Source organism: Prunus persica, chromosome G8 (genome assembly GCF_000346465.2).
Source record: "Prunus persica cultivar Lovell chromosome G8, Prunus_persica_NCBIv2, whole genome shotgun sequence".
Classification (NCBI taxonomy): Eukaryota; Viridiplantae; Streptophyta; class Magnoliopsida; order Rosales; family Rosaceae; genus Prunus; species Prunus persica.
This window is the reverse complement of record NC_034016.1, coordinates 11690876-11715847: the sequence shown is the minus strand read 5'-3', so window position 1 is coordinate 11715847 and position 24972 is coordinate 11690876. Positions and strand designations below refer to the sequence as shown.

Here is a 24972-nt window from a genome sequence, read left to right as displayed (position 1 = left end):
ATTGCCTTTGGCTCATTGAAAGAGTTAGACTGACATAAACTAGAGATGGAGATGATGGGATCACCATTGGGAGTTAACCCTTCTGTGGGTTACTCTTCTTCTGCTTTTGATCCTATCATAGAGATGGTGAGATTAGCCAATGCTCCAGCTATTGATGAGAAGATGGCTAATGTGGAAGAGAGTGCTAGTAGTCCAACGGAGACTAAGGCTGCACCAGAGCCAACTGTTGCGTCTACCCAAGTGCAAGTAGTCACACGTAGTAATAATCTTGAAAGTCCAAGTATCGTATCCTCAAGGAGCAGGTAGATAAATACCTGCACACAAAGAAATAATTAAACGTACCACAATAAAAGTGACAAGCAAAATGCAAAATGAAAAAGTAATTTGATTTGATTGTTGTGGAAATTGAGTTTAAAAATGAAATATCAATAATGAAAATGCTAAGGCATCAAGGTTCAATTCTTTAAACAAAATATGTTTCATGCTCTTTAATCCAAATTATAACTCGATTAAAATCATCATTGAGAAACTTTAATCGAAAGATAAAGAAATTAAAACCAATTTAATTTTTCAATGTTATCTTTTATTAATGATTGTTCAGAAAATGAAATTGCTTAATATCTACTTTTTTTAATTTAAAAGCATGCTAAGTCAGTTCTTAACAATGAGAAAAATATAATTGAACTCATGAAAAGATAATAGCACTTAACATCAATCAAAATAAAAGGATATGAAAATATTGAACAACCAAAAATAAAATAATTTAGCAATTCATACCGTATATTGGATTAAAGAACAATTCACAAACTTACTCAAAGAACATTCCCTTTAACCTTAGTTAGAGTTCTAGCAACTCATTACAAAGGAAAACATAAATTAAATTTTGAATAAAATGGATAAAGAAATATGTCGTAGTGGTGCCCTTGCCAAATAAGTTGATGGGTGATTTATAGTAGTCAATGAGGTGAGTGGGAAGTTAATACCTTCATGGTGGGTCATGAAGGGTTTAAGTGTGAGATTAATTGGATTAAACATGTGTTGATAGTGGAGAGTTAGTAGAAAAGAAATAACGGTGAGGTAGTGGGCGTTAAATGACTATGAATGACATGAAATAGGCTCTTTAGCTTCAACGGTTTTGTCTTCTCTTCTCCCTCTTTACTTCTCTTTATAATCACAATAATATAAATTCACCGAATAAGTTCACCAAATTAATATAGAAAATTCATAAATGCAGTTGGTGAGAATAAAATGTAATAACAAGTGAAATTATATTTTTAAGCCAAAATTATATCATAAAGTCTCCAAAATAATATTAAAAAGATGTCATTTGAGACTCTCATCACCAATTGTGGTTGCAGATGAAGCCAAGGTGGAAGAAGAGCAAGTAGATCCTGATCCAGCTTTCAAAACTCTAACCAAATAGTAAGTTTCTTCTTGTCTTTCTCCATTTTCTGATTTCTAGACATGATAAAATATTGATTGTTCACTTCCTTTGCTCAAGAAGGCTCCAATCTTTGAAGTTGTTCCTCTCAACTCCTGTCCAGCTAGAGACATCACCTATGTGGTGTCAGATGGAGAGAAATAAGTAGAAGAATAGGAAGAAGAAAGTGATGAAAGCCCTGGTTCTGCAGCCAAGAAAAAGTTTGAAGAAGCTTCTGGAGCTAGAAAATCCTACAGAACTAGTGTCTACTCCAGTGGCAATAACTACAGCAAGAGAAACGTTGGCCAGCTGGACCTAAAACCTTTTGATGTTGCGCAGAGTTATGCAGACATCAAAGTTGTCTACAATGCCATAATGGAGATGCTAAGAGCTCACCTAGATTGGGAAGACTACCTCACCATGGCCTCCAATCAAGAGAAAGAACTAAAGGGATACCCTGAACCAATACCATACAAGTGTTGACTTGGCACCAAGTGCTGAGTCAACACTTCTGCAATATGAGCAAGGTGTCCAATCCAAGGCTGAGGTAGTGGTAGCTGGAAAGAGCCATGCTGAGGAGTTTGAACAAGCTCAGCTATATATCACCAGGCTAGAGCAAGAGTTGGAGAATGCCAAAGCTAGAAGGGATGATGCCTTGGAGAAGATCAATGAGAATCTGGGCAAGGCCAAAACTGCAGAAAAAAAATGTCCTAACCCTGAACAACCAGCTCCCAGTCTACAAAACTACCATCCATCGCCCATCATATATGCTCAAGGCAGCTGCAAGCCAACATGAATGTTGTGTAGCAATTTGAAAGATATAGTTAGGCACAAGTAGAGGTAGGCCTTGTCGTGAACAATTTTGCACAAAAGTTCCTGAATAAATTATACAAATTATGCCATTAGAACAATTCTGGCAATTTTGATCAATATAAATGAAGTTATATTTTGGTTTAAAGGTTGTTTCCAATTTTGTGCTTTGTATGAATTTAAATCTTAAAAGAAACTTGCTAAGAAACACATCAATGCTTATCATTCAAACCTTAACATGGTCTTTCTGATTTTACAAAACAAAATTTCAAAAGAAATAAAAATTGGAAGAAGAGACCGTTGTATCGAACATAATCTGTTTAAGGCAACAGTGTTACATCCTATTGTAAACCGCCTATATGCAATTATTTAAAATTGCATATAGGGAGATCAACTATTGCATAACATTGCATATAGGGAGATCAACTATTGCATAACATATGTACAATTGTGTTAGGTTGAAGTTGCATAAAAAATTATCTTTTATATAATATTTATTTGAGTACAAATAATTGCCCCTTACCATTTATAATATATACAACTTTGCATTAGTATGTTATTATTGCCCCTTACAATTTATAGAATGTCTTCTTTAAAAATATGTACAGTTTTTGCTTATTTGCATTTGTGCACTGCACTTTGGAATTGCATCAGCGTAGTGCAATTGCATATTTGTAATGCAAACACTGACTGTCTGGGTGTAAATAGAAATAAGATAAAATGGACATCAACAATACTCATAGAAAAAGAATAATTAAACTATTTGTTGTAAAGAAGAATAAGTAAAGAAGAATAGGTGAAGCCCACATAGCCAACTAACATCCACTAAACCTAACCACACACCAACCAAACCAAACCACTACCCAATTGATTGAAGAATATTAATGATGTTGTTGATTGAAGAATATTAATGATGTTGTCTACCAATTATATTGTGAGGTGAACAACCAATGTCTTGGGCCTATAAATAGATACCTCCATCAAGAGAAGTTTACACATAGAGAAGAGGAAGAGAAGGAAGAAAGAGGGTGAGTGAATTGAGAAGAAAGAGAGCAAGAAAGAAATTCTCCAAGAGAGAAAATTGAGTGAGCCATACATATTGTAAACACTAAATTTGTAGCCCTATTATTTTACATAGTGAAAAGTTACTGTTGCTGCTCTCCGAGGACGTAGGCATAGCCGGACCTCGTTAAATACTGTGTCTCATCTACTTTACGTGCAGCTCAATATTCGCACATATTCCAGTTATTTTACAACACATTATCAGCACGAGAAGCTCTCAGGTATAATTTTTGTGCTGCACTATTATTTATACTACTAACCATTGTATATATATATGAAAAGTTGATGGTAATATAATATGCTATATCTATTCACTTTTCTATTACTAACCACTAACAAAAATGGACCCTTGGTAATACTAAACATATTATCAGTGGGAGACCGTTACTAATACTAACATTTTTCTTATTTTATTCGGTGGTGGTTTTAACCCCATATTTATTTTATTTACTGTATGGTGTAGGTTTATTACCCATACAACAGTATTTATTTAAAAGGGTGGTGCGGGTTTATCGTCCACGCCTTTACTTTTATTTAAATGTATGGAGCAGAATTAGTGCCCATACAAGCACCTTTACTTTACCGCAAATTTACTTTTACTTAAAGTATGATGTGGAATTGACCCTCATACTTTATGAAATTTACTTTACCGCACATTTATTTTATTTACTGTATGGTGTAGGTTTATTATCCATACAACAGTATTTATTTAAAAGGGTGGTGCGGGTTTATCGTCCACGCCTTTACTTTTATTTAAATGTATGGAGCAGAATTAATGCCCATACAAGCACCTTTACTTTATGAATTTAATTTACCACACATTTAATTTTATTTAAGGTATGGTGCGGGATTAACGTCCATACAGCAAGCAATTTAATTTATGAATTTATTTTACCGCACATTTACATTTATTTAAAGTATGGTGCGGGTTTATCGTCCATACCAGTAATTTATTTTATGGATTAATTGTGCTGTATGATGAGTTTTTACAGTATGCAGATCAGGACCAGAAGTTCCTTGATCCTCATCATACAATTACATCAGGACTTGAAGATCCTTGATGATGATGTTAATATGAGAGCTGGCAGTCTCTCCGGTACTATATTTGTAAACATATAATTGGACTTGAGGGTCCTTGATCCCTGACATGTAAATAAGGACCTGGGGTTCCTTAATGATGTAACAGTACCGTATTGGTTCATAATGCCGTACACATGGATGATAACTGTACTGGCAAATGTATTGTACACATGAATAGATACGTATTCATGACTTGATGAATAGTACCGGATATATGAATAGTGACGTATACATAAATATTAATCATTTTGGGTAAACCATCACTATTCAAAAAAAAAAAAAAAAAAGGGAACCTGCAGTTCCTTAAACTCATGGATGAGCAATTAAATGAGATGCCAGAAGTTCCTCAAAACATGGACAATTATGTAAGGGCTTGAAGTCCAGAAATATGTACAGAAAATTGTAAAAATGTCCATACCATGAGAATATGTGATTTGGCCCGAAGTTCAAAATCTAAGGGGATTGAATGTCCATACCATGAGAACATGTGATTTTGACTTGAGGTTCAAAATCTAACAGTGTTGAGAACCTGAAGTTCCAACAATTAAATGGACAACCCTTGAGGTATTATTGCAAATTGTGGTACGCCACATATTTCTTTGGCATAAGAGAATGATGAATTGAGGCTCCCCTCACATTTTGTTATATCTGGGCCGGAAGCTCATGAACCCAAATATATAAGATATTAGCGTGGCTTTTACTCAATTCATATTTCATGTCCATTTGAAAAGGGTGAATAAATTCTGAGTTTTGCGTTTAGCCCAGGCCAAAAGTTCCATACGTTGAAATATGAAATTTGGGAGAGTCGATGTGGTTATTTGAACCTATAAGGCACAAGGTTCCAAACCGTCATTTTGAAAAGACGTAAAAACCACAGGTGCAAGTTTAAGAATGTGCGCAATTATTATAACAGGAACATACAACAGATAGATTTTTCCACCTGCAATAAAGGTGCAGACCCTGTAAAATCTATAAAAATACATTATGTTCTGGAAGCCTCTGAAGGAAGAGGACGACGCCTCTTAAGCTTAGCCATGAGCCTCTCGTGGTCTCCCAAAATTCTTTCATTGGAGACCTGCAGCATGTCTAGCCTTCTCAGTGTATCAACAGAGTACGAACTCACAAGTTTCAACAAGGCATTATTCTCTCCTTTAAGTTTCTCAACCTCCTGTTGAGACTCATGAAGCATTCTTTGGAGAGACGGATTTTCAGTTGTTAAAATCTGAACCTCATTTGCTCTAGCACGCAAACGATCAGCCATGTTAGAAACAGAAGCAGCACTCTGAATGCTAAAAGCCATTGAGTCATCAATAGCCTCTTCCTCTGATCTCCCTGTCAACAACATTTCATCCATTGAAATAATGAAATTCCTAGCTACTATGACAGCAGTAGCATCATTCATCATCACAGAATCATTAACTGTGAGATGACGATTTTTGGATACAAAGGATGGACGCCAAACTTGGGCGTCACTAGTTGTTGTGGGAGTATCATTTAAATTGAAATAATTTGGGCAGGAAGAAGAGGAAGCCATTTTTAAGAAGGTTTCGAAGAAAGTCTTAAGAAAACTAAAGTTTCAGAAAATGAAGGAAGTTAAGTTGAAACGCAGTTGCTCCAATCAAGTTTTGCAAAGGCAATATCTATAGGAGGAAATATGGCTACAGTTTTTCAGGATCCCAATATCTTCTCGGATCCCCATATTCTCTTTTTCTTTTCCAGATTCCAAAACTTCACGTGGCCTCCATTAATGTTTGTCGGCACTTTCAGCGTTTTCAAAGTATTATTTTCGTCAAAAGCCGATCTTGCTTTACGGATTTCACGGAGCTACTTTTTCAAAAGTATCCCGAGAATCTCGCAATTTTCCTATGGTTAATTTGAAATTCACCGTTTCTACCTATTCATTGTATTTGTGTATAAATGTGTTACTAACGAAATTTTCTTTGCAGAAGACATCCAATTTACTCCATACCTAGTGATGCGATATCTACTTATTTTTCTTATCAGTGAACATTCAATATGCCCGAGAAGCAAGACTATCTCTGATCATCCATTCAGGAAGCGAGACTATCCCTGATCACGTTTCCGCCACATCCGGGAACTGTGAAGGCGACCTTATGCTCTAATCTCCTGAGGTCCTTCTAGACTAGGAGAAATGAGAGCTTGTTGTTTGCTCCCACCAGCTTCCTTCCTTGATTGCTTACCTTACCTTGCAATCAATATCACAATCTTTGTATCTTTTCTTTCTTTTTATAACTCTCTGTTCATAAGGGTTTTTATTTCTTTAGAACGAACATCCGAAGAAAGAATCCATACGGTGATCCTAACTCTGAGGGTTATTTATTTATTTTTGACAAAGGGAAGAATTGTGACTTTTTGCTCTTGCAGGATATAACTAGATCATCAAGCGTTACTGGGCCGATACGAGCTTGAATGATAATTGAGAAAAGTTTCTCCCACCTAAGGATGTAAGCAATACTTGTGTTATTTTATGCTTATATACTTATTTGATATTTTATCTTGAAAGGTAACCAAATGGGAAGATAAGTCCGTTCCAAAAGAATGGCTTGTATGTATCCATGAATTATTAATGCAAATTTTACAGATTGTAAGTTGGATACATTGATAATACACTGCACAAATTAAAGTCCCATAAGAACAGAATATGGGTATAGCAGTGATCAATATGATGCACGCCTGTTGCGTAGCAAATGATGTGGATTGAAGTCCCGAAAGGACAATCCTTTGCCATGTCAATATTGATATTATGCACGCCTAATGCGTAGCAAATTATATGGGTTAAAGTCCCATAATATGGGTTAAGGTCCCAGAAATTAATTGACATGTATGTATTAATCTGTGGCATGCCTTTAGCATGACAGATATATGGGTTCTAAATGTTCCAACTCCCTAAATGGAGATTATCCACGCCCTACTGCTAAATAACGCTCCAATGGAGGTTATAATCCACATTCTCACATAATAAAAGCCACATTAAGTGGCTTGGGTACCCAAAAGCAAAGAAATGCTTATAATTGATGCATGCGCATGCACATGAGAATGGTGGGATCATGAATTGATGAATGACAATTTTTAGTTTTGGAGTAGCTACTCAAATCATCAATGGGCTGTGTTGATTGGAACCACGTTCAATTATTAAATGTCGACAATATTATTGGCCAAAATGGAATGAAGTAATTCCATTATAGATGAGAATGAACGTGAAAGAACAAACCCACAGTACGAACCCCAAAAGATGTTAATACTGAAATTTATACTTGGGTGTTCGGAATAAAAGGGAATATACCTGCTTTGTATGACACACTGTTTCTGGCAGAAACAAGGAATGTTGGGTTTTTCTCCATATTTACAGATTCAATTGTGCCCCCCCTTATTACACAATTACGGAGACCAACATATTATCTTTAAGGGTTATTAAATGCACGGAGCATATCGCCAGAAGCGATTTCCTAAAGATGTATAAATAGCTGGGTTAAAGCTATATAATGTGTCATAAAGTTTAATCCCTTTTAAACAAAATCCGTTGAGAGGATTGACATTGCATAAAGCAAGTCCCTAAAGGACATGTGCTTGAAGCACAAAATTTGTACTCAATATTAATATGCATAAATTACCTCAGTGAGTACATTGATTATAATGTGATTGCAACACATTAAAGCTTCTGCAGAATTCACGAAATATTTGTCTCGACTTAAGGATCGAGCATTATGCCAACGAGATTCTTGCTTATACTAAGAAAGTATTGAAGCATTTTTATGAGGATTATCTGTTGGACACTTTAATGATTTTCCGGAAGTATATTGGACCGGACATCATATTTTCCAAATAGGGCTCAACTCCATCACCATCATTTTGGGATGATGTGAGGTATATTTGATGCTATCTCCGCATAACACCATGTACGGGCATATTCTTTCAAGTGAACTTACAAATAGCCCAAGTTTTGTTAGAAACGCGGACTCTGAAAATTTCTATGATTTACATAGAGATAGCTCACTGGAAATATATTTACTTACTCAACTACGAGAATTATTAATGGCTATATCCTCCACTCACTCCAAAAGATTCTCACTCCAAAAGATAGTCATGAAGACATCAGGGGGAGATATTAATCAGGGGGAGCATCCAGAAGTATGCTATACAGATTGTTGTACTCTTTTTTCTTCCTTCCATCAGTTTTCTACCTCACTGGGTTTTTCTCCAAGCAAGGTTTTAATGAGGCAACCAATCTAGGGACATGTGGTCTCCAAGGGGGAGTGTTGTAAAGAAGAATAAGTAAAGAAGAATAGGTGAAGCCCACATAGCCAACTAACACCCACTAAACCTAACCACACACCCACCAAACCAAACCACTACCCAATTGATTGAAGAATATTAATGATGTTGTTGATTGAAGAATATTAATGATGTTGTCTACCAATTATATTGTGAGGTGAACAACCAATGTCTTAGGCCTATAAATAGATACCTCCATCAAGAGAAGTTTACACATAGAGAAGAGGAAGAGAAGGAAGAAAGAGGGTGAGTGAGTTGAGAAGAAAGAGAGCAAGAAAGAAATTCTCCAAGAGAGAAAATTGAGTGAGCCATACATATTGTAAACACTAAATTTGTAGCCCTAGTATTTTACATAGTGAAAAGTTACTGTTGCTGCTCTCCGAGGACGTAGGCATAGCCGAACCTCGTTAAATACTGTGTCTCATCTACTTTACGTGCAGCTCAATATTCGCACATATTCCAGTTATTTTACAACACTATTTATATTATAAATCCATATTTTTCACATGTTATATAAAAAGAGAACTTTTAAGTGAGGATGTCCTCACGTAAGAAAAAAATAATGTGAATATTCTTCGTCAGGCTAGTGTCACAACTCTAGTACAAATTAATGTGGTCTTTTAATCATCTAGTCATATTATTATAGGGTTTATATACATCATAATTTTGACCTCAATGTGATAAAATTATAATTTTATGAAGTTTTATGGGATAAAATAGTATTTTAAAACAAAATAATAGGAAAAAAAAAAAGACAAGACACAACCTTCATCCCACGGCCCATCCCTCTTCTTATCCCCAACCAATAACTGACAAACGGTCCCTTAGAACAACACTCAGTCGATATATTCTACCCTTCAACCAAAAACTATAACTAAATGAGGATGTCCTCAAAAACATTCTTCTTAAGGGTGTCACACCCTTAGTGCAATATTAATTTTGTCTTTTAATCATCTACTCATAATCAACTAATTCTCGAAGCATTGAACTACATGGAATTAATGGAAGAATAAAAAAAACTGAATTTTCTCTATTATGATCATAGATGCAAGAGCCAACAACTTCCTTGTGTAAGAGTTGTTCATATGGACTATAGATGTGGACTTTTATATTATCCACATGATTCATCTAAATAGTAACTTCACTTAATGAAATGATCATGTAGCTAATATAAAGGTCTACATGAGGAGTCCATATATGACACCCTCACTATAGAATTTCGCCATAATGCAAAGAAACATAATAGGATTTGTGAACATAAGGATTCATATTTGAGGGCCCAAACGGGACTCGTAGGGTAAGAATTGAAGTCTACCAAACATTAGACGAGGAGAAGAGATATAAACATCAAAGAGAAGAAATCTACTTTCAAAAAGCCACACAAAAGTGTAAAGAGAGGAAGAGGTGACGAGAAGAGTAGAGGAGGAGAAAGCGAAGCATTGATTTAAGGAGGCTGTGCAAACCAAAGGAGGCGTGCTCGTTCTCTCAAGAGATAATTGGCTTCGAAACCCACATTTGGGATTAGGTTTTAGAGTCCCACTTATTTGGGACATTCATGACCCATATCCAGTCTGAGACACATTTTAAGTTCACCAAACAATAATAGGAGTTATATTCATTTTAATTGAAAATATCTGGTCCAATTTAGCCCACTAAATGGGACCAAAGTCCAATGACGTGAATGATGTAAAAATCTAGCCCAGCCCATGAATATGGTTTAATTCGGCCCAACAAAAACCCGGTTTCCAGATACGGCAAACGAATTGTGAATCGAAACTGGATCTAAACGACGTCGTGGGGGATCATTTCCTCGTCAAAATTCATCTGAAGAAAGACTGAAACAACGAGAGAGAGCGAGAGAGAGAGATGAGCGCAGTGTCAACAGCAGCGTACGCAGCTCGTCGAGCAGCTCAGAAGGAGAAGGTTCGGATCCTCTACAGACGAGCCCTCAAAGACACTCTCAACTGGGCTGTTCACCGCCACCTTTTCTACCCAGATGTAACTACGCTTTGCTCCCCCTTTTCAATTTTTTGTCATGTCCCATCAATTTATGCATTGCATTCGATTTCGATCTCTCAATTTCTGATTTTTTTCTTCTTCAGGCCGATGCTCTGCGCGAGAGGTTCGAAACCAACAAGCACGTGGTTCGTCCTCCTTGTTCCCTTTTGTTTAATTTCCCCCATTTTGTTTTTGTTGTTGTTTTTGTTTGTGTTTCAATTCGATTTGTTTTGAATCTTTCAATTTAAAATTTTGATTTTTGTAGCTTGGCTGCATTGCTTGTTACTGAATAAATGTACCCGTTTGATTTTTTTGCTAATGAATGAAGGTACCCTTTTGATTGTTTGTTGGTTTGGTGTGGATTTACAGGAAGATCCGGACACAATTGATAGACTCATAGAAAATGCTGAAGCCTCCTACAATAAGTGGCGCCACCCTGATCCTTATGTTGGTAAGACCAAATTTACGTAAATATATATTGCTTTTGCCCTCAATTGGAAAAATGAGGGGTTCTTTAGATTTCGTATTGCTTGGTTGATGTTCTGAACCTAATTTTATGTTGTAAGCTCCAGAGGGTTTGAGCCTTCATATGGGGTATTAGTTCGGGGAGAGAGGATTTTGGAATTGGCATGAAATGTCATCAATTTGGATTTGATGGGGTTATCAATGACAATATCATTGTTGCGCAATTATGTGGATCAATGTGGTTCTATGCCTCCAATTAACTTTGCGTCCAGATTTTTCTTTGTTTTTGGAATGAATATTGAGGGACCAGCTATTGAGCTCTCTCTAAAGCTTTATCTTTGTTCTTATTAGTGCATAGATAATCCAAATGTGTTAAAAACTTGAAATGAAAGCTTGCTTTTGTAAATTCCACTAGGTTTTGCTATTTCTTTATGGTCTTAAATAATCTCTGTACTTTCCATAATATGTTGTCGCGTGGTTTTAATATTTTTTTTCCTTCTCTTCTCTTCTCATTTATCTTTTTTGCATGTGCAGTTCCTTGGGCTCCCGGTGGTTCAAAGTTTCATCGGAATCCCACTCCACCTGCAGGGGTAATATATTATAGTAACTCATTCTTTGGTTCATCATTGTGCTTTGTTCTTTTACTTGTTCACTAATATTTTGATGACATCTACAAAGAATGTTCTGCTATCAGTTGTGTGCTTTTGATTCCCTAGTTCTGTTGTGTTATATGTTTACTTTCTTGTAGTGTAAGTGTCTAGTGAATTAGTAATGCTATCCTTTTCTAACCAAAGGACATAAGTGGAAATGGACAAGTATTCTCAAAATTGGTTGCTGTTCTTCTGTTTGGAACAAAAGCAATATATTGCAGTTGTATAATATCTGGAAATAATAATTTTTTTAGATGACCACTGAAGGTAAGAGTAGTTTTTTTGTGTTCTACTTTTATCCTTTAATTAATTCAGGAAAATATAGAGCCCTTTTGTTCAGTTTTGAAAAATGGATTCTTGAGAATTTTCTTATTTACTTAAATTTTTTTTTCTGTAGTTTAGTTTTCACAATTTTTTATTTAATTTTACTATTGCAAGTTTCCATAAAAGAACTTTCCTAGTGCAAGTAGAAAGTTCTTTGCATTTCCTATGTATTCATTGATTTTGCAATGTTCTTAGTCTCATGTTTTTCCCGCCTGGAGCAATGACACAGCTACCAAGGATTGGTGGATCCACTATACTTGCAAGTTAATGCGTTGCTATTTGCTTCACTGTTTTTGATTCCATTGTGATATTTTTTGTTGATGCAGATTGAGATAGTATATGACTATGGAAAAGAAGATAATGAGTAAAAACCTGCATATTTTTCTTCTCGATAAATAAAGGTTAGCAATTTGATATCTGCTTGATATATGTGTTTTGCTTGGTATTTTCTGTATATGTTTTTAGGTGTGTGTAGTCACTCGTTTGGTCTTAGGAATGACACTCCTTGTTCTAAGAATCACACCATCCCTTATTAGTCATTTTGACACAGTGAATTCCACCTTTCGTCAATTCACCATTTCTTAACAGATTGGTGACATTTAGATTGACATTTTTTTTCCTTCCCTTTTGTAAATAAATAGTTAAAGTGACTTTCGGAGAAGCACAGCTTATAGTATCACTATAATTTCATCAGGAAATCACAAATCTAGTCATACCAAAACCTGATCTTCTTTTTTTTTTACAATCCACAAGTCCAGATTTTTCTTTTCTCTTGGCCTTTTTTAGTTCAATATGAAGCATTCAGCACACCCACATTGTGCCATTGATAACTGTAATGGGACCATAGTCATAAACAGAAAATTTCAATTTCTTTCTTACTCATCTTGTATTAACTCCTTGCATAATCTTGAGAAGTTGAAAGAAACAAAATAGTACACAGAAAGTAAAAGAAGAGTGAAATAAATAAAGAAAGAAGAGACAAAATGATTTGGACCTGGAAAAGAGTTAATGTGACTGAAACAAAACTTGAAGGAAAATGGTGGAAGGTAGAGGGCGCCTTAAATGTAATTTGCATTTAATTGGTAAAAATTCAAAAATTGCAAAAGAGAAAATCACGTTTCACAAACATTTCCACTGTTTGCAAGTGTTTGTATGTGTGCGCGTGGATGGAAGATATCGCTTTAATTTATGGAGGGATTGGAGCTAATGTGGACGAGCATGATGTAGGCGTTGAAGTCCACAGTGACAAACAAATTTGTGGCAATAGTCATCTTTAAGATGTTTGGATTGGCCTAGTGGAGAGAATTAGTATCTAACTGAGAAAGTAGATGGAGGGACATGGAGATAGTCAGCAAAGGACTAGAGGAGGGGGAGGGAGAGAGAAACAAGGGAAGGCAATAAAACTCATGAGAGGTTGTTGCAAATGTTTCTTTGTTTATTTTTTAACTTCTCATTTATTCTTGTTAAGTGGTTTCAAGTATTCATATTGCTGTGTACATAACGGTAAAATAAGAAATTCTGAACAAATTATTTGGCGGTTCTGGTGAACATGAATTTGGTTCATATTGGTTTTTTTTTATTGTTGAAAAGATGCTGCATAAGAAATCTAATTATCCTTAAGAAAGGGTGGGAGGAGAAGATAATAAGCTACTCATTCAGCTTGTTTTGTCGGGTATTTCATGTAGCAAATGTGTTTTTTTTCTTCCCTATTTTAAGATGCATCAATCATGCCCTCCAATAGATTTTTTTATGACTTTTCTATTGATGATATCTGTTGCTTTCGCCAATGCAGATCAAGATGGAGAATGACTATGATGATGAAGATAATTATTGCGGCCAGCATCTTTGATATGTTGCTTAAGCAAATGATGGTTTTAAGCTTTAAACAGTTTTAATTGCTTAGTTGCTCCTTTTTGAGGTGTATTTGGCTTTTTTGTTGACACAAAACAACAGTGACAACGTGGCATATTGCAGGATTGGATTAAGCATGATGCTTTATATGCACAAATTTCTCCTGGTCAATGTAATTTGCATTTCCTTGGCTGCATTGTTAGGCCAATGTGCTCCCATTAACCCCACAATTGGGGTGATGTAGTGTGGGTGTATCTGTGTGCTAAGTGTATATTGCGAGTAGTGATTTAGGGGAATTTGGCCATATAAGCGTCTAGATTTGGAGTTGACCTTGATAAAATGCAAAATGGATGCTTTTCGGTTCTCTCACTCAAAGGTAACCCATGCAATGGAGATTGTAAGGGCAAAGGCTGCATTAAGTGTGCCTGGAAGAAATGAAATTGGAATGGTTGTTCATTTGGTTGATATGTTTCTTTGTCAGTAATCTTGTTGCTAAACTAGGTTCAAGGTTCAAAGCAAAGATTCTCCTTTGTTTTTCAAGGAGGAAAGTAAAAATACTCGAAATTGTTGGATTGAGGTGAAAATTCATGCAGATAGGTATGGAAGATTAACAAGAAACGGCGTACAAACTTCTTGGTTTTAGCTAAAAGAGAAGATAAATCATGTTTATACCAAACAAAAAGTGATGCAATGTTAGTAGTTGGGTCATCATTTATCCAAGATAGAATAACCCTGGTGTGTACGTATTTTTACATAAATCAATAACACCACATGACAGTTTTATGACCACACCAAAAGATTTATCGAGTCATACATGCACTCCGAGATGGAGAGAGAGTGCGGTAGGAATTGGGAGACTAAGGAGAGTGCTTGTAATTATAACCTTGAAGACCAACACCATTGAATTGAATTTGATAACAAAAGATGATTAGGACATTACAAATTTTAAATCAGTTATGCACGCATGATAAACCTGAGAAACCAATGAGGACCGATGGAATTGGAAGAAACCAAAAAGTGTTTCAACAACTGAAAAAAAATGAAGAAAAAGAAAGAGGTTTCATTTGGTTAGAAGCTTAAGACGTGTCCATTTTGAAGTGCCTCTCATTGTGGAAACGTATTTAAGGAGTTGGTGTCCATTTTTGAAGTGCCTCTCATTGTGGAAACGTATTTAAGGAGTTGGTGTCCATTTCAAAGTCTTTTTCATCAACTCTGAAATTGGTATAAATCGTGATAAATTTTTTTTTTTAATAATTATGATTGATTTATATTGGAATGGCAATGATAACTCCCAATGAAGCACAAAGGGTATTTTACTCATAAATGGGGTAACAATTCATGGTTGCTATCTTTTTCCTGTTTTGACAGCACTTATTTGTTTATATTTGAATTTAGTGATGACCCAACTAACTTATAGATCATATAGTTTTTTCTCCCCTCTATCTCGCATGACCCATAAACCCACAACCCTTTTCAGTTTTCCAGTGCCAAAACCATTTCTTTGTTGTTTCTTTGTTGTTTCTTTGTTGCTTCTCTGCTTTTTTGTTCTCTTGAATTCTGGCCAGAGATGGAGGAAGAAGCCATAAGGGTTCTGGGTTGGAAAGTAGGGAGAGATTTCACAACCCTATGTGCAACAATGTTTCCTGGATTGGCTTCTCTCATCATGGTGGTTTTGTTCCTGTGGACCATTTGGTCTGAATGTGAAGCTGCAGAGAAGGCAAGCATAAACAGTGGGTATAGCAATTGGGGTTTCTGTATTGGAGTCTTAACCCTAGTACTTGGTTTCTTGTTTTTGGCCGCTGGGCTTCCTTTACTCGCAGACTTGGTTATGAAATTGTTGGAGCAATTGCAGAACCATGAGGAGAGCAGAAAACATCAAGGTATTAAGTTAATAACCAGAACCAAAATTCAGAAATTTCATTCTGTCAGATGATCATCTCATTGTCAATTTTCTACGTATGCTTTTCCGAACTTTAGTCTGTTCCGAACACCAGAAAAACTTACCTGCACCGGTTACATATCACCCCTCTCTATCTCTCGCCTCGTGTGAGTGAATGGATAGGGAAAGGGGGGATATATAACAGGAATATGGCAGTTTTACTCTCTGAACACACATTGAAAGCCAAAGCGTTCAATTCAATAGTACATCTAAGGCCTTCTCAACTATTTTATGAATTTTCATGCATCTGAACTTTTCATGTTTATGTGAACGTGTGTACGTCAATATGGCATATTTTGACAACTATCAGCTTACTTGATTCCTAATGATGCAGGAGGGAAGTTGAAGACAATATGTATCATTAGCCGCCTAGCTATGAGCGTCATTGCAATGTTCATGCTAGCATGGGCCATTAACACTGGAATAAGGCTTGCAAGTGAACCTAGAAGAGAAGGCAAATATTATCCTCTAGCATCCCCAGTTGGTGTTGTTACTATTATGTTTGGCTTCACTTATTCTATCATTGGACTCTGTGTAATTGCAGAGCTAGCACTAGAATTGATAAAGCAGTTGCAAAGTACAGAGAAAGAAGAATTAGTTAATCATCAAGTTGGCAAAATAGATGTCAAATTTTTTGTTTGACATTGCTACAATACATCATACTACGTGCAAATATCATGCTCTTGCTGATCAGTAAGTAGATTTAGTTCATTTCAACCACAAGAGAAGAAAAGGTTTTTGGTTCAGATGCTCTATTGGCTTGTCATTTCATTCATTTTCCCACCAATTTATGACCATTCAGCAATCTGTAATCGATATTCAGAACATGTAGGTTGGCTCTAAGGTTTTGCCCTCCATGTTTAGAAGACTCACAATGATGTGCTTTCTATTTGATTCCAGATTTGTTTGAAAGTAACCATCTGAGACCAGTGAAATAAAGTCTGACCATGGGGAAAAACAATAAGTCAACCAACCAACATCACATGCCTCAAATAGCAACATTTATCTAGCTAGTTGACTCAACGATCAGGGATAATATCAAGCCAACTAAGCCCTTCTACAACTATTATCATCCGCAGCACATCCTAAGACTATTTCGCATTCCTTAGGCATGCGGCTAGTGCTACGTGATGAACCACCAAGTGTTTTCACCCCGCTCACAAACTGCACATCATAAAGGCCTCTCTCCCTATTCATAAAGCACTTCGAAAATAATAGTTGGTGTCCATCAATCAGTCTATGCTCAAGTGTACTTGTACCTAGTTCTCTAGTCTTAATCTTTCCACCAATCTGTCTATCTGGTAATTTTGTTCAAACATATATCTTCGATTGTGAAGCGTGATCTTATAACATGACAAACTCACACACACATGATAAGAAATTTGAAAATAATACAGGCAATTCATATTTGAGGGCTTCTGAAATTATTCTTTTTTATGTGAATATGTATAACCAGAATCTGATTTACAAGTTCACCTTAGAACCGAAAGATTAAGACTTGTCCTACAAGCACCCTTGCTAAGTGTTTCCTGAGCAAAGGAAGTACTTCACGGTATACTCATGAAATGCCTACTACAAGAGCAATCATTATTTTCCATCTTCACCTCAGCATTCTAAGTAGCTCAGAATTATAATTTTCAATCTTATGCATTTCAATTTGTGACTTTAAAAAGAAGAAGTAATAAGAGTAAGACCCATCAAACAAAATGATAATAAAAGCATGTAAACCCAAGAACAGCATAAAGCATTCATATAATGTACACATTCTGGTAACAAGGCATAAATGAAACCCTTCAAACCCTTAAAATTGGGAGATAACATTACATATATTGAGCTAAAACCCTAAGGAAAAAGCTAACAAGGGTTAAGAAAGAAAGACAAGTGAGAATTCAAATTCAAATTCAAATTTTCAGATGAGCTTGAAGGGAAGAGGCCAAGGAGTGGACCTGGGCACCTCAACCTTGTCCTTGATGCGCTCTATCTTCTTCTCCTTCTTCGGTCGAGCGTTTCCGTACGACCCTTTGAATCGCTTTCCTTTCTTCGTCTTCTTGTCCCCTCGTCCACACACGATCGGCGCCCCAATAGAACTCATTATCGCCGCTGCTGCTACTGCTGAAGAAGATGGTGATGAGGTTGTTGTGAAAAGGGCACGCTGCTCCGTCATCAGCACCCGCCTTGCTACTGCGCCGCACCACTGCATCATCGCCATTTCTCCCCCCCCACTGGCTTAGTACAGAGAGAAGCTGTGAAAGGGGTAGACATATTTAGGTGATGACAGAATGGGCTGGGCTTGTTGGGTTATTTTTTTTGCCCAAGCCCATTAAGGGCCCAATAATATTCTTGTTGGAAAATGGATGATGGAAATGGCCTTGTGGTTCCAAATCAAACACATTGCCATACGTTTATCAGTGACTAAAATTGGTATTCAATTATCATCTTTCTTTGTTTCACTACCAACACAGAAAAAGAAGTCAAGAAAGCAGCTTGTTCTATCACAGAGAGTGAGCTTTGCAACAATGGAGCTCTGTAGAGCCACTGCTTTCTCATGGACCCACACTGTCTCTACCGCTCTTCATGTCTCTCTGCCCCTCTCTGTTAGTACCCAGCTCTCCCATTTTTCATTCTTGCTTTCTCACTTTGTTCACACAATGCTCCTTTCTTTTTTCCTTTAAATTTGTTTCATTTTATCTTTTTTGGGTTTTTAGAAGTTTGAGACTAAGAGACTCAGTGTTTGGTGCGCCTCTGATCAAACCCTGAAGGTATGCTCTTCAAATTTTGAATCTTTTCACACTCACATTTGCTGATGATTCTGTGACAGTATTTGCGAGCGTAGCTAATTCATTTGGGCACTTCAATATTACTAGAATTTTGTATGCTGGTGCTCTAATCTTGTTAAACTAACTAACTTCCCTGCTATTTGCAATGCAATTTGGCCCAAAGTTGTGGAGATTAGACTACACAAAGTTACTTATCATCAGTCCTTTTTATAACATGGTGGTGTCATTGATTAGGATGAAGCATTTGTTTCTGTGTGTGGTTAACAAGTTAAATATTATGTAGGTTGCCTTTTGTTTGTTGGAGATTTCATTGACCCTTTGCAGGTTGTCATAGGCAAATACAATGACCGTATCAATAACTGGAGCCACGGGTTTTATCGGTAGAAGATTGGTGCAAAGGCTGCATGCAGGTCATTTGAATTCCACCTCCAAAATTATATAATCTTGCAACTAATATGCAGTGTGTTTATTGTATTACCCTTACGTGTTAAGGTGTTATTATGCATTCCACCTCGGCTTAATGTTTTTCTTTTGGCATTTAATTATCTCCAATTGACTAGTGATCTGATCCTTAATTTTACTGGAGCGGGCGAGTGCATACATGCATTTCTTTCAGTATTTGTGTGCATAACAAGGAACATTTAGAACCAAATCAAATCATTTAAAGGTTATGGTGTTGCTTGATTGCATTCATTAAGACTATGTTGCCTAATATTTTTTTCCTATGTATAAAGCTGAAACTTATACTGCATGTCCATGCATTGCGCTAACTTAAACTTCCTTTTAATCCAATTTGGAATGCAGATAATCATAGTGTGCATGTCTTGACACGGTCTAAATCCAAGGCAGAGTTAATTTTTCCTGGTAAGAAGGTAATGTATACTTGTAGTTATTTGGTAACATGTTCAATAACCCCTCCCCTCACAAGGAAAAAAAGAAAAGAAAAGGAAGAAATTTCTCATTTGCACTTTAAGCAAACTGTTAGTTTGTGTTAATGTTTTATGCTTGATAAACATTTTTGGGCCTGTCTCCTGTTGTTTCTTAAGTCATTGATTCAGTTATATTTTGGGCGAACATGTGGGGAGTATTAGTATTTTTATTGAATGTGCTTGATATACATTGTTGGGCTTGTTTCCTAAGAGTTTTATTTGTTGGATTAACACAAACAATATTAAATTTCTTTCTTAAAAAATTAAAAATATTTCTAAATCTAAAATACTATTGCATACATATACAGATTGAAATTAACCACTTCCAGAACTCCTTGATTCATTGCTAAATGTCTTTCGTTTTTTCCCTGTTAATAGTGAGATAACTAGTCTTCTGCATACCTTGTTTCTATTATGGTTTAATACTGGAGATGTTCCTTGCCACTTGTAGTCAAGGAATTTCCAGGAATTGTGATTGCAGAGGAGCCAGAGTGGAAAGACAGTATCCGAGGTTCAAATGGCGTTGTAAATTTAGCTGGAGTGCCCATAAGTACAAGGTGGTCTCCTGAGGTTGGTATCACTTGCTCATTTCGATCTTCCATTTCCATCTACTACCATTTACCTTTTTACTTAGCAACTAGTGATTACATGAATCAAAGATGTAAACTTTTTGCCTCACTACTTTAGAGACTCTTCTTGGGTCTCACTCACTGCTATGTAAATCATTTTTATTGTCAAGCTCGTGCTTGTGACCTAGATTATCTGAAGTATGATTAAAGGTATTAAATTAATCATAAAATGTTTTATCTTCAGCAAATAACATTAATGTATAATAAAATGAAAATTATTATAGTAGTAAAATAATTTTGTCATGAATTGACAGAATATTATATGGTTGTGACTCATATGATGTGTCAATATCAAAAGTCAACATATTGTATATGCATCCCTAGAAGCTGGTGGTAGTTACTAACTTCTTATTGGACTGTAGATAAAGAAAGAGATCAAGGATAGCAGGATTAGAGTCACCTCAAAGGTAACCAGTTGTTTCTTATACAGAACCACTCATGCTGCAGTCAAATTAAAATTCACTTTCTCTTATATTTCTTACTGATGCAAAAACTAATTTGGCCTTTCAACTAATTGTGAAGGTCGTAGATTTGATAAATGATTTACCAGATTCCGTTCGGCCTACAGTCTTGGTTAGCGCGACAGCCGTCGGTTACTATGGTCCGTTCTGTCCTACTTTTTTTATCTGTTACTGCCAATGTGTCACACTTTTGTGTGTTTTCAATTAATTTGAGTGATTTTTGTTGCTCTGCTAATATTAATCTGTCAAGCATTTTAGATATTCATGAGGAATTTGTTCGTATTCTTGAGACCATTAGATTCGAATGGAGCATTTGGATACCACATGGAACTGGAGTGTCCTTAAATATTTCATTTTACCCTTATGTTTTTTGAATTTTTCTCAGAGTTTAGTATGATTGTCATATTGCATGAGTCACAAAGTTCCACAGAAATTACAATTTGGTGCTTGGTTCTGAAAACTGTTTTCAATAATTGATAAAGTTCATACTGATACCTCCTCATGTCACGCCCCATTAGAAAACCAGTTAGCAAATATTATATTGTCATCGCATTGAGGCAATGCTCATGCTCTGCCTCTCACTGGCATATGATTTTCCATTGCTTTTAATGCTCAAGAATGTATAATCCAAATTTGAGGAGCCTCTTTATATCTTGCATTGCTACACCCAACTTCCAGTTTCCATTTTCTCATGTTTATTTATCTTAATTTTTTCATGTTCAGGTACTAGTGAGACACAAGTATTTGATGAACAAAGTCCATCAGGAAATGATTACTTGGCTGAGGTATGCAATGACATAATTCATATTATGTATATTTTATGCATAATCATAATTTTTTTTTATAAAATGAATGAAGTCTATATGAGGTGGTAAGATATGCTTAAAACTTCTAAAATTATGGTACCATCTACCAATTGGTCTAGTGGTACTTTTCTTTCCAATGTTGGAAAAGGTCTAGAGTTCGAATCCCCCTCCCCCATTAATAAAAACAAAAATTTTATATAAAAAAACTTCTAAAATTTCGGTTATGTAGTATGTTCCAGAAATATTAACTAACTGGTTATCATACTACATAAATGTAATATGTATAATCAGGTTGTGTCAACAGCAGAGCCAAAAACCAAGGTGGAGAAGCCACCTGTTGAGGGATGGGATTGTGATTGTACTTCTACTTGAGAAAAAGGGAGAAGGAGAAAAATGAATGAAGTTGTTTTGTAGTAGGTTAATCCAGGAGTACTTGTTACATAGAACATGTGCGTGAGTTATTTTAAATCTGGAGATCCTTAAGGAATAATGGTAAACTATAGAACAATTGGAGAGATTTAGGGAGAGGTTTAAGGGATATGAGTTCGAAACTAAAATTAAATGAACTATTTGACCTCAGTTCTTCTAACCCTTAAACATGGAGAATTACTTTTGTCCTTCTAGGGTAGGGACCAAAGTGGGTGAATCTCCTTATCAGTAGTATATAGAAATTGATATAGGGAGCTTTAGTGCACACTTTCATATTGGATATATCATTCTTTTGCTGATCTGTTATTTAAAGTTATAGGCTGCTTTGATGAAGATCTCGAGTTTGTGACTGTAACTTATGTATGCCTAACTTTTAACCGTGTGGTGCTTGCCTGATCAAGTAGAATATTTCCTGCTTATGTTAAATCTTTTTTTTAAACGAAGATTATGCTAAATCATGTTTAATCCCTGGTTTTCGTTGCGAACACTATCCTAGGTTTTTTGCAGTTCAGATGAGTTAGAATTATGTTTTATTGTTTTCCTTTTAGAGTTTAAAGCTCGTAGTCAATGGAGTCTACTGTTATTATGAATAGAACAATCAACCTTCAAACCGTGAACATATTCTCTGTTCGGCTACATTCTGCAATATATCATCACTTTTTATTACTAACAAATGACTTCCAATGCATGAAGAAATATGACTTCTGCTTGTTCTTTTGAGCTCAACATTTCATCCTCATCTTAAACTAAAATGCAACCTTTCAGGTTTGTAGGGAATGGGAAGCAACTGCCCTCAAAGTAAATAAGGATGTGAGGTTAGCACTTATTCGCATAGGTGTTGTGCTTGGCAAAGATGGCGGTGCTTTAGGTATGAATAGTCCTGTCAACCCTTACTTCCCTTGTATGCGCATGAACTGAACTTATCTACTTTGACTGTGGCTATGACTGGTACTATGAAATGAACCCTTGCATTGTATGCTCACGTTGCGTATGACTAGTACTTCACCCTTGCATGTATGCTCATTAACAAAACTTGCCTACTCAGATTTTGGGTTTGTCCACTTTACTGTTTAATTATACATTGACCAATCTGGTTATGCTTAGGGTTACATGATCTTTTCAGACCAAAAAAAAAAGGGTTGCATGATCTCATAATTGTATTGGGATATTTTATGCATAGTTATCTCTAATGTTATTTCTGTTGTCATCTAAGAAAAATATACTAGCAAAAATGTTCTAAAAAGTTGAATTATTTTTATCTTCTTAGCGTAACAATTATACATATCTAGAATTTTGTTGGTTTCAAGGTAACAAAACTTCTCCTGCCTCACACATACTTACACCTTTGAGCTTCTGCAGCTAAAATGATCCCTCTCTTCATGGTGTTTGCTGGAGGACCCTTGGGCTCTGGAAAACAATGGTATTTTTCTTAAATTTCAGTCCTTTGTAAGGGTAGTCTGTCGCACTTTTGTGCTACTAACACTGTACGGTTGGCATTTTCCTCTGGTTCAGCATTAAAAAGGAAAATTTAAGCATTTCAATGATGTTAATGAATTAATATAACTTGACAAATTATGTTTTTACTTTCAACATGTATTATCTACTGGATGCCTGATGCCTGTTTAATGAAGAGAAGAAAATAAATGCACCGAAGATATCAACAAATGTATTTATTATTCTCAATGTGCTGTAGGTTTTCCTGGATTCATCTGGATGACATAGTGAACCTGATATATGAAGCTCTATCCAATCCATCTTATAAAGGTAAAGATTTCATTATTTGTAATTTTAATTATAGTTTTAGCAAAGTACAAAAGGATTGATGTTGGAATAAAACCAACATACTGGTGCTGAAGCTGATGATTCCTTCTGTTTTCATCTAAAGTTTTCTAGCACATGGAGATAACTACACTTCTAAAGAGTTCTAGTACTCTATTAATCTAACATACCGTTTCATATTATTATATCGTGTTCCCTTCTCAAAGCTACTCAAATTAACTGACATATGCAGTCACAGTAGATATCAAATGTTTTCTTGACCATACATGCATACAAAAATACGATAAATGCGTTCAGCTTTTCAACAATTACCAAAATCTCAGGAGTTATCAAATTTTCACCTAGGCTATTCATGTGATACTGGTTCTCGGAACTTTTCAATATATTGAACGCGGTTGTTAAAACCTTAATCTCAGGAGTTATCAATGGAACTGCACCCAACCCGGTTCGATTTGCAGAAATGTGTGAACATTTGGGAAATGTCTTGGGTAGGCCTTCATGGCTGCCTGTACCAGATTTCGCCCTGAAAGTGGTCCTTGGAGAAGGTGCTTCTGTGGTAAGAATTTTCTTTATCTTCTTTTTCAATTTTATCCTGAGTGCATATTGCCTAGAAACTCAATAAGGTCATTGCAGGTTCTGGATGGGCAAAGGGTGCTTCCAGTTAAAGCCAAAGAATTAGGCTTCACGTTCAAGTACTCTTCTGTGAAAGATGCTTTAAGATCCATTATTTCACAATAAGTGACCTAATGTGACAAAGGAAACATCCATGGTTCTTCATTCTTTTAGGTATTGTTATAATAAGTTGCAGAAGAAACATCTTTCTTTTTCATTATTTTTGTTAGATATTAAAAATTCAGATTCAAGTAATCAAGTGAGATTTGGGTCCTTGTATTGTAGATGCTATGGATAGGCTGTCCTGGCTCCTTAACCAATTACAAAGTTTTTAAGCGGTTACTATATTCTCATGCCTCTAAAAACAAATTTTGAAAGTGTTTTATATAAATCACACTACTTCCAACTCTATGGCGTTCTCTTGATTCTGCATCATCGGCAATTTTTATCAGGACAGGGGGGTGGGTAGAGTGTGGGACGATGGCTGGGGAGGAAGGAAAAGCAGGAGAAGGTTGAAGGTTGCAGGTAGGTGGCCGAGGCTGTGTATAATTTGGGGTTTTGAACTTGTTTTCAATTTTTAATTAAGTAATTTGTTTAGTATTGTTTACCCTAAAAATATCCGAGCCTTAGAATAGGCTTGAGATTATGTGATTTGCGA

General features: G+C 35.9%; 4 protein-coding genes across 5 annotated transcripts; 3 read left to right on the top strand and 1 right to left on the bottom strand.

Annotated features, from left to right (window-relative positions):
- LOC18767764 (NADH dehydrogenase [ubiquinone] 1 beta subcomplex subunit 9) lies at positions 10473–14321 on the top strand. The gene is made up of 6 exons (XM_007200566.2): positions 10473–10663; positions 10768–10809; positions 11033–11114; positions 11663–11718; positions 12429–12503; positions 13895–14321. Exons 1-5 carry the CDS (start codon positions 10532–10534, stop codon positions 12468–12470), a joined length of 354 nt encoding a protein of 117 aa, XP_007200628.1. The 5' UTR covers positions 10473–10531; the 3' UTR covers positions 12471–12503; positions 13895–14321.
- On the top strand, positions 15168–17228 carry LOC109950602. The gene is made up of 2 exons (XM_020570090.1): positions 15168–15833; positions 16227–17228. Exons 1-2 carry the CDS (start codon positions 15521–15523, stop codon positions 16532–16534), a joined length of 621 nt encoding a protein of 206 aa, XP_020425679.1. The 5' UTR covers positions 15168–15520; the 3' UTR covers positions 16535–17228.
- On the bottom strand, positions 17581–18137 carry LOC18768110 (30S ribosomal protein S31, mitochondrial). Its single transcript, XM_007200577.2, has one exon. The coding sequence runs from the start codon at positions 18099–18101 to the stop codon at positions 17802–17804; it is 300 nt and encodes a 99-aa protein (XP_007200639.1). The 5' UTR covers positions 18102–18137; the 3' UTR covers positions 17581–17801.
- On the top strand, positions 18320–24683 carry LOC18766612 (epimerase family protein SDR39U1 homolog, chloroplastic). 2 transcript variants are annotated; one of them, XM_007201833.2, is made up of 13 exons: positions 18320–18486; positions 18598–18651; positions 19004–19079; positions 19474–19533; positions 20050–20168; positions 20590–20634; positions 20750–20828; positions 21412–21473; positions 22689–22791; positions 23283–23343; positions 23617–23687; positions 24119–24258; positions 24336–24683. In XM_007201833.2, the coding sequence occupies exons 1-13, from the start codon at positions 18409–18411 to the stop codon at positions 24438–24440; spliced, it is 1053 nt and encodes a 350-aa protein (XP_007201895.1). In that variant the 5' UTR covers positions 18320–18408; the 3' UTR covers positions 24441–24683. The 2 variants fall into 2 exon arrangements, with proteins under 2 accessions (XP_007201895.1, XP_020425678.1); XM_020570089.1 differs by having other exon boundaries at positions 18994–19079.

Excerpts from the sequence above, each read along its gene's own strand:
- LOC18767764 (XM_007200566.2), top strand. The coding sequence starts at position 10,532 with ATGAGCGCAGTGTCAACAGCAGCGTACGCAGCTCGTCGAGCAGCTCAG. Across the intron at positions 10,664-10,767 it reads GCCACCTTTTCTACCCAGAT|GCCGATGCTCTGCGCGAGAG; the intron begins GTAACTACGCTT and ends TTTCTTCTTCAG. Across the intron at positions 11,115-11,662 it reads CCACCCTGATCCTTATGTTG|TTCCTTGGGCTCCCGGTGGT; the intron begins GTAAGACCAAAT and ends TTGCATGTGCAG.
- LOC109950602 (XM_020570090.1), top strand. The coding sequence starts at position 15,521 with ATGGAGGAAGAAGCCATAAGGGTTCTGGGTTGGAAAGTAGGGAGAGAT. Across the intron at positions 15,834-16,226 it reads GGAGAGCAGAAAACATCAAG|GAGGGAAGTTGAAGACAATA; the intron begins GTATTAAGTTAA and ends CTAATGATGCAG.
- LOC18768110 (XM_007200577.2), bottom strand. The coding sequence starts at position 18,101 with ATGGCGATGATGCAGTGGTGCGGCGCAGTAGCAAGGCGGGTGCTGATG.
- LOC18766612 (XM_007201833.2), top strand. The coding sequence starts at position 18,409 with ATGGAGCTCTGTAGAGCCACTGCTTTCTCATGGACCCACACTGTCTCT. Across the intron at positions 18,487-18,597 it reads ATGTCTCTCTGCCCCTCTCT|AAGTTTGAGACTAAGAGACT; the intron begins GTTAGTACCCAG and ends TTGGGTTTTTAG. Across the intron at positions 19,080-19,473 it reads GGTGCAAAGGCTGCATGCAG|ATAATCATAGTGTGCATGTC; the intron begins GTCATTTGAATT and ends TTTGGAATGCAG.